This window comes from Vicugna pacos, chromosome 6, assembly GCF_048564905.1.
Source record: "Vicugna pacos chromosome 6, VicPac4, whole genome shotgun sequence".
Classification (NCBI taxonomy): Eukaryota; Metazoa; Chordata; class Mammalia; order Artiodactyla; family Camelidae; genus Vicugna; species Vicugna pacos.
The window spans coordinates 94,180,736-94,195,184 of NC_132992.1; the positions used below are offsets into that span (position 1 = coordinate 94,180,736).

The 14,449-nt window shown below is 50.4% G+C and overlaps 1 protein-coding gene across 2 annotated transcripts; it reads right to left on the reverse strand.

Annotated features, from left to right (window-relative positions):
* Positions 1 to 7,934: 7,934 nt before the first annotated feature.
* ATP5MJ (ATP synthase membrane subunit j) lies at positions 7,935 to 14,085 on the reverse strand. 2 transcript variants are annotated; one of them, XM_072963829.1, is made up of 4 exons: positions 13,937 to 14,085; positions 10,311 to 10,434; positions 8,665 to 8,688; positions 7,935 to 8,083 (listed from the first exon to the last, which is right to left on the reverse strand). In XM_072963829.1, the coding sequence occupies exons 2-4, from the start codon at positions 10,432 to 10,434 to the stop codon at positions 8,049 to 8,051; spliced, it is 183 nt and encodes a 60-aa protein (XP_072819930.1). In that variant the 5' UTR covers positions 13,937 to 14,085; the 3' UTR covers positions 7,935 to 8,048. The 2 variants fall into 2 exon arrangements, with proteins under 2 accessions (XP_072819930.1, XP_072819929.1); XM_072963828.1 differs by lacking the exon at positions 13,937 to 14,085 and adding an exon at positions 13,325 to 13,837.
* Positions 14,086 to 14,449: the final 364 nt, after the last annotated feature.

The window sequence follows — 14,449 nt, forward strand, 5'->3', positions numbered from 1 at the left end:
GGCTTCAAGGGCCACCTGCTGGCAAATGCAGGTCAGCTCGCATTGGCTCACATACTGGGATGCTGGGATGCTGGGACTGGGCTGTTGGTATTAGGTCCACGTGGGGAGGAGTGAGGAGAAGCCTGGCTGTGAAAGAGAGTGGCCCACCTGCGGAAGAGGCCTGGCGAACACAGGGACAACTCGGTGGGAGGGGCACCAGGGAGACTCTGGTCAGTAGTGACACTAACTCCATCTTTGTAGTTGATGCATCCGACCACGAACTGGGGGTTAGAGGAGGGCCCGTCTCCTGCAGAGAGGGGGCAGCACCGGGAGGAAGGTGCTTTACACTGCAATCAGGGCTGAGAGTCAGGGGACAAGCCCAGACCGCTGGCGGATGCACAGAGGGGCTGGAGGGGAGATGACACCGGGCAAGCTCTCTCTCAAATTGAGCTTAAGGCCGCAAGACTAAAGGTAGCCCCCAGGCACTGGTGGGCAGTGCTCCAGCCCTGGGCAGGAGCCGGAGGGAGGGAGGGAGGCAAGTGTTCAGGTATACAGCTGTTTCCCGGTGACATCTGGACGTCTGACTCACTGAGCTGGCAGCACTGTGGGTGGCTCACGGTCCCACAGAGACCTTGGTTCCAGGCTTCTCTTAGAGGCAGGCACTCCCAAGGTCACTGGGTCTTGACCTCAGTGGGACCAGATTTCCCTGGAGGGCTCCTTAGAGCACAGGTCACTGCCGGCTGAGAGCGTGTGATGCGGCAGGTCTCGGGCTGGGCCTGAGAACTTGCATTTCCTGCTGCTGCCACCCCTAGGGCTGGAGGCCATTTCGGAGAGGATTTATTTGCAAACATTGGCTGCATTCGCAGCCGCCTTTCAAAGGGAGCCACAGCCTCATCAAGTACAAGTAAACCACCTCTAGGGGGCAAGTGGCTTTATAGTGTGTGGGCTCCAGGGGTGGGATCAACAGTGTGAGGGCCGAGCCCCTCGCCTCCGTCCTGAAGTAGGGGTGGGGCGACCCCTAGGCAGTGCCGGTGGCTCAGGGCAGAGCTGATCTGTGGAAGGGGGAGGTCTCAGCATGGATGGGGGAGCCAGGGTCGGGGGACCCCCCTCAACGGCTGGCGAAGGTTCTGTGCCCAGTGCTGCCTCGGCATGTGGGGTGGGCTTTGGGGCCACTCAGGCTTCCCGGGTTGGGCCACGGGAGGCCACGGTGCTGGTTTCACCAAAAAACCCACTGTGTTTGGAGACCAGAGAGGCGATGTGAACACAAGGCTCCTCTCGCCCTATTGTCACGAGGCCCACTCTTCCCTGGCAGCATGCACGCTGAGCCCCACGTTGTTCACAGCGGGCAGAACCTGAGCCCTCGGGACTGGCAGCTCCTCGCAGGAGCCCCTTCGTGGGGCAGGGCAGGCGGTGGCCCCCTGGCCAGTCTCCTGGGTACTTCAGGACACTGTTGGGTCCCTTGTGATGTTCCCACAGGAAGGCGCTGTGACTGGGAGAGTGCAGGAGCGTGGCAGCCCTGCTGAGGTGCCGAGTGCACGCCAGGTCCTGACACCCTGTGACTCCTGTCATATCCATCTGGAATGTGTCCAGAGGCTCAGGGTGCATTGTCAGAAGCTGACTCCCCGGTGGGGTTCAGGTACGGGTGGCTTACTGGGGAAGTGAGCCCCGGGGAGATGGGGAGGGTGGGGAGGAGCAGGCTTTACTGTAGCCCTAAAAGTGGAAGAAGCCATTCCAGGGGTCCCGTGGAGGGAATGGTGCCCCTGCAGGTGGCGGTCACAGGCCACTGTGAGGGGCAGGGACTCCCAGTACTCCTGGCTCCTCCTTGGGCCAGTCCCCAGGAGGCAGGGATGGCCGTGGGGGAAGCCAGCAAAGCTGGGAGGTCACTCGGGCTGTGAGCTGACCCCAGGGGTCTGGGCGAGCAGCGACAGTGTCTACCCCATCTGAGTCCTCTCTAGACCCTTCAAGCTGGGAAAGAAAACGTCCTTATAATTCTTTCAAGACATTCTTGTCGTTTAACAAGGAAGATGTGTGATGATTAAAAGAGCTGACACCAAAAGGGCACATGCAAAACACGTGGAGGGTGGGAGCCCGCCTCGCGGCTCCCTAGGCTGACCCCGGGCTGGGGAAGAGCTGGAGGATGCTGAGCCAGTGCCACACGGGGAGGTTCAGGAATGACAGCTGGCGATGCGTGTGTTCCAGGAAGAAGAGACCTCAAGGTCACGTGCATTTGGGGCACTGTGTTAAACCTGTGTTTTCCTCTGGGAGGACAGAGCCTTTGCCCAGATCCTGTGCGCTCACACTGTCTCCATTAGAGGCAGGGGGCGCAATTCCCAGCGCAGCTTCTGCGGACCTCTGCGAGTCATGGTGATGAGAACGTCCCCAAACACACGGTGGGAGATCCCCAGACATTTGCATGTGACAGCTGTAGACTTTTCTGTTGCATTCTAAGTATATTATGTTTCCAAATCAACCTTCAGTGAATTCCGTTTTGAATTCAACCTGAGAATTTAATGAAATCTCATTCATTGAACTGAAGAGACAGGAAGTTTTAGTTATAAAAAACAGAGTGACAAAATGTTTTTAAATTAAGGCTTATTCTAGCTCATTTAATACTCAGCTTCAGGAAGGAGGCAGCGTTGTCAGTTCTGGCTGCTTGCAGGTTCCCACAGCATCTCGAGCTTGCGGTCCTGGGGAAGGATGAAGAACTGCCCCTCACTCAGCTATTCTGAATGTGCACATCTCAGTGCACGTGGGTACTTACATTTCAGGACCCCTCAAATATTTTAATATTATGCCTGCATTAAAAAAACAATTTCTCCATCTACTCAGAAATGATTTGCTCAAATAAGGGCAAATTAATGGAGGCTGAACTGACGAGATTTATTGCTCCAGCCTCTTCAGTTCATTCAGTTGAATAACCAGGTCTTTATTTTTTGATGGGCTCTGACTAAAAATTTTAAACTCTTGTTTCTACAGCTTTATTGAGATATAATGGAAGCACAATAAACTCCATGCTTTAAATGTACAATTTGAGTTTTGACGTACGTATATGCTCATCAAACCATAACTATAATCAAGAAAACGAACAGAGGCACCAACGCCAGGCTTCCTCCTGCCTTTGGAGTCCACTCCTCCCACTCAAGGCAGCCACGACCTCCTTTATGTCACCACAGGTCAGTGTGCACGGTCCAGAATTTTCGTAAGTGGAATCGTACGGTACGTATTCTTTTCTGTCTAGTTACTGTCACTCAGCATGGTGGTTCTGAGATTCACCCACGTGGTGTGTATCAATAAAAGTTCTCGTTGCTCAGTAAGACTCCATGGTGTGCACAGGGCACGGTTTCTTCACCCATTCACCTGTTCATGGACATTTGATCTCCCCCCGGGTTTTGGTGACCATGAAGGAAGAGCCTATGAGCAGTCAAGTGCACCCACATTCTAGGGTCTGCCTGGCAGTCTCTGAGAAAACCTACCGGGAATTTGCCTGGAATTGTCCTCAGTCTACATAGGCCAGCTTGAAGACGCCTGACAGCTTAACAAGACTGAATCTTCTTACCCAGGAGTCTGTTCTCTCTCTCCATTTGTCTTCGTTTCTCAGTGATGTTTTATAGTTTCCAGATCTTGCACATCTTTTATCAAACTTATCCATACATGCGGCAGTTCCACAATGATAGTACTATATACAGCATTTTTTAAAGCTTCACTTCCACTTCTTTGCTGCTATTATATAGAAATGCAACTGACTTTGTATATTGACATTTGATCCTGCAAACTTGCTAAACACACTTAAGGGGGCTGGTTGCTTTATAGAAGATTCCTTAAGATTTTCTAGAGATGACCACGTCACCTGCACATAAAATTTTTACTTTGTTCCATTCCCTATGTCTTTTATGTATTTTTCTTGCTCTGCTGCAATGGTTTGAAATTCTAGTACAACAGTGAATAGGAGAGATGAGTGCGAATAACTTTACCTTGTTCCCAAACACAGGGGAAGCATTCAGTCATTCACCACTGAGTACATTAGCTGAAATCTTTTACAGATGCACATCAGATTGTGGAAGTTACTTTCTACTCCGGCTTTGCTGAGGAACTCCACATGAATGTTGCCCAATTCTGCCTAATGCTTTCTTGAGGGCGAGTACGGAGATGACCGTGCTCTTCCTTGTTACTGTGTTAACACGGTCAACTGCCTGCTGCTGTTGTTCTTAAGCACCTTATTTCTGCTACACATGAACAACATCCTGCCCTAAGAAACAAGTACTATTTTAGTTTGAGCATTAACGCATGTATTCAAAAACGTAGCTCAGTGTGTGTATTAATAAGTGTCAGTAATCCCTGCTCTCTGGAGAAAACAATGTTGCAGACAGACCATCAGCCAGTCAGCTGATGATTACCTCATGACTTAGTCTCTGTTCTCAGAATAAGTAGGTACTTTGCCATTTGCCAGATTTTTCTCTTGGGGAATCTGTCAACATAACCTGAAGCCTGATCTCATTCAGGATTTCTTAAACATCTCCTTAATTTCTCTCCGTTCTCTTTGATTGAATGTTGCCGTTGACTGAAATCCATGTCCCACTGATTTTTGAATGTTAAGCAACCCCTCTTTGGTCATGATTTATTATTACGTTTGCTTTTGATCAAATTCAATTGGCTAAAATTTTGCTAGAGAGGTTGGCATCTGTGTTCCAGAGGAATACTGGTCTACAGTCTTCCTTTAACGTCCCTTCCCTCTTGAATCAGGACAGTGCTGATCTCACAGACTGAGCTGGGGAGTGTCTCCCCCGTTCTCTTCAGGGAAACTTGTGTACAGTTGGTATTATTTCATTCTTCACCTTAGGTGTAACTCCTCAGAGAAGCCACCGAGCCTGAGGAGTTTTGTGAGACAGGTTTTAACTACAGATTATGGAAGAACAGGGCTACTCAGGCTGGCTGTTTCTTCTTGAGTGGTGGTTTGTGTCTTATGGGGAATTTGTGCACGTCACACACCCCGTAGAACTTTCTGGTCTAAAGCTCTTCCTGACCTTCCCGGATTACCCTCGGATATCTGTAGAACCTGTAGGAACGACACTTCCCTCATGCCTGGTGTTACTTTTTCTTCTCCCTTAATCTTTTTCTTCACCAGTCTGGCTAGGTGGTTCGCCCATCTTACTGATCTTCTCAAAGAACAAGCTTCCACTTCCGTTGAGCGCCTACTACTAATGCCCGGCCCTGTGTTAGACACCAGGTGTAAAGATGGCCTTTAGGTAAACCTGCAATTTATGGTCTATCATCTTGCAGTTATTCGCAGCTTCGATGGGGGCACACGCCCCCTGGGATACACAGAGACCAGCAAGAAACACGCGCCTCCTCCCGGAGGCTCCGCTTCAGAGGCACGCGCTCTCCAGCCTCAGGGGGCTCCGGGCTCTCGGACAAGCCGCGCACTGGGCAAGGATGGGAGGCACGTGCGCACGGATCTCAGCAGAGCCTCCTTGGAGTTCCCTCTGGAAGCTGGCTGCTCCTGCGCTAGGTGGGTCGGCGGCCCTCTGCCTCCGCAGCCCCTTGTCCGCGGGCACCGCCCCGCGGGGCTGCTCTGGACCCGCTCCCGGTCTTTGCGCTGGGCGCCCAGGGAAGCCGTGAGGACCGGCTGGCGGCGGGCGCCGGCGCCACCTACAGGCCACCTTGGGACACGGCCGGCAGGCGCCCCAAGCGGAGGACTTCGGACCCGGCGACCAGTAAGTGGCAGCAAGGAAAGCCTACTGCTTTATGTGACCAACACCTGTCCCCACTTAGGAATCAGGGCAGGAAAGCACTTGGTGCGGCAGGGAGACGGTTTTGGGCCGCTTTCCCTTCTAAGACGCCCGCACTGTCCATGGACTGTGTCTACTTCTACTTCAACCTGAGCACCCAACCCCCACACCTCGTGGCTTTTCTCTTGCCTTCTGAGACAGCCTGCACTCTGCCCATGAAGTATAGATCTCTCTAAATAAAACTACCTTTACTCAAAAAAAATTATTTTGTTCCACTCTTAAAAGCACAGCTGACGCCCGGCAATATCTCCGGGGGTGGTGGTGGGAAAGGGGGCAGGGGCGGGTCTCTGCAGACCTCCTCCAGACCGCCCTATGGGCAGGCAGCCCACCAGCCGGCTCCACCTTGCACGGGATACCCTCAATCTCATGAGCTCCCTTCACAGAATCAGTTCCTGCTGCCCCTCACCCCGTTCTGCTTCTGCACAGGCGTGCGAGGGGCACCAGGTCCATGATGGGTAAGAAGCATCTCTTACAGGATAATTTTTACTTACTGACGATTATAGCTGAAGGAACCCATAGGCAGTGGAGGGCAATGTGCTCGCAGGGCCAGCACACCAGCTCTTCTACAGACTCCGGGGCTGGCTCCTGTCAGCTTCTCCCTCCCTGGGTAAGAGCTCAGACTCCTGGATCCCTGGTCCCAGCACCAGCCAGGTGAACTTTGGCACATCACTGACTGTCATGGCCTTGGCTTCCTCCTCTGTAAAATGGGTCTGTAGCTCCACTGCACTGAGTTCTTAGGCCCAAATGTGCTTAGACATGCAGCACCACGAGGAACGCTGATAGGGCTATAAGGGCTCTGGTGGGGGCCATTCTCTGTATGGACCCGTGGTTCTCAAAGTGTGGTCCTCAGCCATCAGCACACCCTGGGAACCTGTGAGAAATACAAGTTCTCAGGTTCCTTCCAAGACCAGTGGTAACAGAAATACCAGGCCCCACCAGTCTTTGCTAATAGCCCCCCAGGTAATTCTGATACAAGCTCAAGTTTGAGAACGGATGGCCCAGATAAGTAACTTCTAAGATTAGATCTCTCTGAACTGCAGTGCTGATTCACCCTCTGAAGGGAGAACAGAACAAGACCTTACTGGAAAAGACATGTTTCCTGCATTGGACCAGAACCTGGCCCATCTCCCGGCTGCAGGGCCAACTTCACTGGGGCTGTGTAACACTTTCCCGCCAACTCCCAGCTCAACTAACAACTGTGAGGTAGACAAGTGGGCTTTATCCCCACTTCACACCAGAAGAAACTGAGGCTCAGAGACCCCACAGTAAATGGCAGTCATCTGTCAGGCTCCACCCCCGGGCCAGACCTGACACTAAAGCTGGAGACACAAATGGAAAACATGGATGGTCCCCGCCCTTAAAAGAAGAGACCAGGACCAGGGTCAACATTTTTATCCCACAGGCAGACCCCTACTCACCTGCAAAACACCAGATTTCAAACTGGACTCATGCATACCCCTATGCTTACTGCCTTCAAATCTATTTTTTAAAATGCAATTGTAGGGGTTTGGGTAATTGCCTTAGTAGGTTTTTTTCAGGCGGGGTCAGGTTTGTTTGTTTATCTATTTAAGAGGAGGTACTGGGGATGGAACCCAGGACCCTACGCATGCTAAGCATGCACACTACCACTTGAGCTATACCCTGCCCCCTGGTAATTGCCTTAGATGGAGAAAAACATTACGCAGCATTCATTTAATATTAGCCAAACTAGAAATAAAAAACTAATTTATTTGTATTACTCACTTTGCCTTGCATGTGGCTTCTCCATAAGATCTCCTGGAGCTTAGAGTTCCACCCACCGTGGGGTCTAATACTTCCTTATTTCTAAAGCATTTTTAAATAACGCTTTTCCAAATCTCTGACTGGGCTTCACAGTAACTCTAAGTTAGAACTTACATATTATCAGCTCCATTTTCCAGATGAGAAAACAGAGGCTCAGAGAAGTCCCAGGTGTAAGTAGCAGAATCGTCTGTTTAACGTTTATTTGCCATGATGAGAGTGTGGGTGCCTATATTTGACCCCAACTCCTGTGCTAATCGGAGTGCTTACTCCTCAGCCCCACAGGTCCCCTAAGGATGGGGCATCTTGGTGGGGCTCCGGCTGCACCCACTGCACACAGAGACCCACTCAGAGCTCGGCGGGGACAGGGTGCAGGGAGGGACACGGGGATCTCACAGGTACGTTTATTCATGCATCAGGGCAGTGGCACGTCTATAAGTCAACACGACGTCCCACGTTCCCAATCAACACGGCCAGACTGACGTTCTGTCCACGTAAAGCTGGTTAATGGTGACCACGAGCAGGCGCAGGACTGGAAGCTTTTCAAAGAGAAGCATAACAGATACTTAATAGACACAATTTAGGAGGGAAGGAACACACAGAATGCAGTTTACCATATGAGGGCATGGTAACAAGTCAGAAAGTGTAAAGGACAACTTTCAGTTTGATGAAGTGTATGGAGGGTCTGTGGGACTGATGCGCGCACACAGCTCACCCGCAGGCGCGAGGACCGAGGGGCGGGGGAACGGCTGCTCCCAAAGCCGTGAGCCAGCCCGGGGTTTGTGGCGGACCTAAATGACTTCAGTTTCATGCCATTTAGAAGCAAAGTGAAGAAATGTCTAGCACAAGGGCACACGTTTATGCGGTGCTTTCTTTTGAAACACGTGTTAGGAGGCGGCAGTGAGCTCTGGTCAGTTTCCGTTTCTAGCGCTCCGGAAGCCGCGCCCGGCCCGGGGGCGGGGGGTTTAACACACAGGCTTCAGGAAACAGAACTCCACCGCATCTACACAATTACCGAACCGCACGTGGGCTTCACTTCACAACAGTGATACACCTTGTTCTGGAAAGGTATGATGGTGTTTTTTTATTCCCCATCCATTTTGAGAAGCGAAAATCTTACCTTTCAAGGCTTTACTTCTTTTATCTAAAATAAAAGGAAAGAAAAATTGGTCATATCAATACTTTTCCAAAAAGCCTTTAGTCAACTTATTGTTGAAAAGTTCACAGCTTGTGGGAGCCCGTGATTGGGGTAATAAATTGCAACAGACCCCAGCTGCTTGTGACCTTCAAGGAAGAACAAATGTGCTTTGCTAGCAGGCGCCCGTGCACCTGCACTCCTGTCTCCTTGCCGTAAAAAGCAGAGACAATGCCTTGCTTGCATAGTTGAGGTTTTAAATTAGAACTGCTTCCAGTGGCAAAGCCATTATGTGTCTCTTGGTATAAATGTAGGACACGGCTTGTTTATTGTAAGCATAGGTCCCTAGCTTAGGGTTTACTCTTCTCCTTGCAAAGCGAAGACCTATGCCCCCAGCTATAAATGCTGGGCATGCTTTATGCTGTTTAGATAGTCTATATCCCCAACACAGAAACTGGCTGGTCTGGTGGTCTGTTTTGTAATCAACTTCTTATACCTGAAGAATGTATCTTGTTCCTCTCCCCCCACGACTGCCGAGGGTAAATTAAGCAGTTACTCATTGTGGATTTCATGATCTCCACCCGATCCTGTTCTTCCTTGAGCTCCTGCGTTCCATGACACAATTGTTGGTGATCTCTTCTTTGATTGTGCACAATAAACATGGCAGTGTTTGAGAGGCTCATAGAGTTGGTCCCTGACTCCCTCTTGCTCTCTTGCCTTTCCACAGTCTCGGGCAATTCATTCCGTCTCGGTGGGACTTTTGCAGGACAGAACCTACAACAGCTTAGGTAAAGCTGTTACAGGAAGCCTTCAGAAAACTGGAGTTACTACAGGGTCTCATAGCTCAGAAGTGGTCAAATTTCTACCACAGACGTTCTCAGAGCAGATAAACGGCCCTTCAGAATCTGCAGAACTCTGCACTCCTCACTCTACCCCAAACTTCAGTCTCATAGTTTAGAGTTTTCTTTTTTTAATCCCTCTTTTTAACCAACCACTTTATTAATACACAATTGGGCCTCATTTCTGCTCTATTGACTTTTATTGTGAAAATATTTTAAACACTCAAAACAGTGGAAAAGGGACAGTAAAGGAGCATGGCCCACAACTTTTCATCCCTAAATCTTTCAGCCTGCATCTCTTGAAACTAAGGACATCTGCCATGCACTCTAAACACCACTGTCACACCTAAGAAAATTCACAATTCCCTGACACCAAGGTCTTTTTTTTTGTGGAGGGGATGGGAGGAAGTAATTAGTAATTAGTTTACTTACTTAATTAGTAATTAGTTTACTTACTTATTTTTTTAGAGGAGGTACTGGGGAATGAACGCAGGGCCTCGTGCATGCTGTGCGTGCTAAGCATGTGGTCTACCACTGAGCTGTACCCTCCCTGACATCAAGATCTTATTCAAATTTCCCCAACTGTCCCCAAATATCTCTTATTCCTGACATAGCTCGTACACTCCCCCCATTTTAACAAAGGCCCCTAGAGTTCTGAGGTTTTACTCCTAGTTAAGAATCACAGTTCCTTTGCAGTATGAATTGATTTTTTAACTTTGTTTCATGAATTGTGATTCCTTTTAAAGTAATTTTCTCCCTGACCTCTAATGAGTCAAACACTAAGAAACTTACCAGCACTCCTGATTTTATAAACGATGAAGCTCATCAGCCCCATCCCGACCCAGATCTCCTGGTAAACCTGGGTGTAGTAGGGCTTCATGGGGATCCAAACATTCTTAGTAAGGCTTTGAAGCATCTGAAAAGGAACAGAGTAATAAATATAACCATGACTATTGTTTTAAACCTAATTGGTAAGAGGTTTCCATTTATTGAGTTTGACCCTATTTCTTCCCACGACTGTTCAACAGGGAGCAGCTCATATGCCAGCCTTGCTCCCCAAAGCCATTCTCATGACTATTCTCAACAGCTTCCTAAGCTCCACTCACCCCTCAGTGCCCCCTGACCTTGGCACCGGGGCACTCCGTCACCTCGTTCCTCCAGCCCCAGGGCTCTCCCAGCCTGTGCTGTCCCACATTGTCATCAATGGGCCCCCACTAACACCTCAAAATTATTTTCAACTTTTAAACTGAAAAACTAGTATCTTTGCATCACCATGTTAAGAACTGTTGGCATTCAAAGCAGAAAAAGAACACGGTCAAGGATAGGTGATTTCCTTGTGAGATGAACACCCAGGCTTGGACACTCATTAATCAGCTGTATTTCAGTCCTTTCTTTCTTTGTTTAAATTTCAGCTCCGTATAACAGTTGAAGATATAACTGACATGTAAAATGGTAAGATATTAAAGTGTACATCATGGTGGTGACCTGATAAACGTATGCACTGTGAAAGGATCGCCTCCACCTACTTAATTATCACATCCATCACCTCACTATTTTTTGGGCAGGGGGGAGAACTTTCAGTTCTACCCTCTCAGCAAACTTGAATTATACACTACAGTGTTATGAACTATAGCCACTATGTTTCACCTGCATCTCAGTCTTGAAGTCTTGTAAAATACAAAGCAGAGAGCATAAGAGGACAAGGTCACTTTGTAAAAGCTGCAATTATAACAACCAATTTAATGAATAAAAATATTTAATTACCAGATTTCATCAGGAAAAGACATCAGATTTTGAATTTACACAGTTTGCCTTTATGTGCAGTTCTCAAGGTAATGCTTTTGATGATGTTTAAAATCAGATGCTGTCATTGTCATTTTAATATGCTTTGTAACATCTAAAGTGACCTACTAAACTACAGTCACTCAAATCATCGTGAGGAATCATAAGCATTTTCCATCTTCCTTGCAAACGCTGCTCTGCCACCCGACCCCAGCCAGACCAGAGCCTCACCTCCTGCTCCTCTGACATCACTACTTGGAGACACAGTCTCACTGCTCTTCCCTTGCCTCCGGTTTTCCGTTACTGAACCTGGATGGTGTGACCATTATTCATTCAGCAGACATGAACGGTGTATGTACTAGGTGGCAGGCACTGTTTTAACGAGCCGAGAAGCCAGCTCCTAAAGGGCCAGGACACCTGGGAGAAAAGTGTCGTCGGCAGAGGTGGCACGTGTGCTGGGACCCAGAGGTCTGAGCGCACTTGGGGTGGGGAGGAGCGGGTCGAAGGCCCCATGGCTGCTCGGACTCATGTCCTAGCTCTGCTAACTTAACTTTCCAGCTAACTTGAACTGCCTCGGTTTCCTCATCTGTAAAACAGGGATTAAAAATAGTATCCACTGCGAAGGGCTGATATAAAGATGGAGGAGTTGCTCTGTGTCAGTTACAGTATCTGGTGTCCTAGAGCAAGTGCTTGTTACATAAAATATTATGGTTGGACTATGGGATGGAAGATGGGCCAGGTCATACAGGACCTTGGAGGCCACAGTAAAGAGCTCGGCTTTTACTTTAAGAACGTCATGCAAATTTAACAGCATTTGTGAGGTGCTTTATAGTCTTAGCTCCCGCACTACATGGAGGAAGTTGCCTGGGATCACACAGCTGGATCTCTAAGTCACCCAGGCCTCTTCTCCTATTACTGAGAAGCTGCTCCAAGGCCTGGCCTCCAGCTCTTCTGAGGAGCAAAACCATCCAGGCCGAAGCACAGGCCTGAAAGCTGACCAGCCCCCGAGGGACCTGGGGAGATGTATCCTCCTCCTGAAATCCCTTGCAGATACGTCTACCCCTACATTTCCTGTCCTCAGACCCTCCTAGATGCTCTGTCACAGCACCAGGTTCCAAGAAACCAACAGCCCTGCCTTGAAAAAGCACCTGATAGAAGCCAAGCAGGACCCAGAGGAAGCCTCTGGAAGCCCCGACAGGGAGAGTTTAGAGGCACTGAGTGTAGCACTCTGCTCCCCGCACCCAGCAAAGACCTGGAAGGAGGACCAATGGGGCCAGAAACGTGGGAATCTAGGGTTCCCACACCAGTTTTGTTTGCTTTGCCCTCAACCTTGGGCAAGTCCCGAAGCTGTCATTTCAGAGGCTTCTCTTTCTGTGAAAGAGGGCTAGCTCCACCTGCCCCACTGGATTCTCAACGAAATTTAAGGAGGAAACATAAAGGACCCCAGCTTTTTGCGGAATAAGAACTCAGTAAATGGCCACAGCAACAGCAGAAAGAATCGCTGCAAATGCCTGCTGACTGCAGCAGCACCACGGTCCTGGGACTCCAAGAGGGAGGACTTAAGGTGCCCTCACTTAGGCCCAGGCCAGGTAGGGGCCCAAGAGCAAGGTCAGTGAGGATCTAGAAGTTAAAGAGCAAAGCCGACTAGGAGGGCGCAAAAGAGGTAAGAAGGGGCAAAAAAACTTCTGTTATGTCCATATTTCGCTCAAGGCCCAGGCCCCTGGCGTTACCTCCTCAACTAAGATGAACTGAGGCTGCCACCTAGTTTACTGCACATGCTTACCTCCCACCCTCTCTTCGGCCCAAGATTGCCATATTTGGCTGGACAAGCGACCTGGTCCCAATGTTTATAAAGTCAGGCCAGAATCCACTCAGTCCAGCCCCGTTTCCCAGCTGTGTGGGTTTTATTAGCACCCATGTGTTCAAAGGCGCATCCTATTCAAAGGCCAAGTGGGTGTCCACTGCGTCCCCTTAAGTCTGCAGAGCTTTTGACACGCTACATTAAAAGCAAACTATTACCTGACCTTACACTGCGGGTGAGAAACGTCTGACCCTCGAGCCCCAGACCGGGATCTCAGACTGAGTTCCATGCAACGGCAAACATCGCCCCTGATCCCGTCTTGGGCGCCGTCTCCCCTCCTTAAAGGCCTTGCCGCATGTACAGCGTAACTCTCAGAACCAATGTGTTGCAAGGAAACTTGAGGGATAAAGGAGAGAAGGTTCTAAACGTGGGGCAAGAACTCCTGGCTGCATCCCTAACTAGCTGCACAACCTTGCGCAGCTGAACCTCTCACGGCCCAAGTGCGCCCGCTATCAAGCGGGTACGAAGGTACAGATGAGTTCAGGCCAAAGGAAAAGGCGTAGCGCGGCCTCCGCGTTACTGCCAACGACAGCTCAGCCCCGGACGACGTCCCTCCACAGTCTGGGAGGCCGGGGTGCAAAAGCCCGCGCGGCCACGGGGAGGGCTGAGACCCCAAGGTCAGCGCGGGTCGAGATGTGGCCGCGGTGGGACCGAGGCCGTCCCGTCTGCCGCCGGCTCCCCGCCGCGGGGCCCAACCGGGGCACGGAGCCCCGCCACCTGCTGACTGGCCTGTCACGGTCCCGGCGCCCCGCGCGGACCCCAGCCCCGCACTCACCTCGGCGCAGGACCAGCAGCTCGGGGGGCCCTAACCCAGAACCGACTCCGAAAGGTCACTGAGTGCGCAGGCGCCGCGCGGGGCCTGCCGGGAAGGCGGAAGGAGCGGCGCCGCCCGGGAGCCGGCGCGCGCCTCCCAAGCCGCGCTTGCGCCCCACAGCGCCCCCAGCGGCCGTCCAGGTGCGGGGCCTGGAGACTCTCTGGGGGAGGGTTGAGGGAGGGGCCGTGGTGGGGGTTGTGTGTCATAATTAGGTGACTGTCCGGAATCCCCGGGACCTGGGACTTACTGAAACCGGGGAGGTCTTGGACAAAGTGGACGAGTTGGCCTACTGAAAAAGCGAGTCTACTTGTTAGACTGTGTTAAAGGCTGAGACATCGATTCTCACGTCTCTGTGGTTTTCTTGCCATTTTTCTTTGTGTTGCTGTATTTTTGCCCTGCTTATTTTTATGACTCTGTTCTGTGTATAGTACTTCTACTCAATAGACAATATAAAGACTTCCACAGGAACTCCAG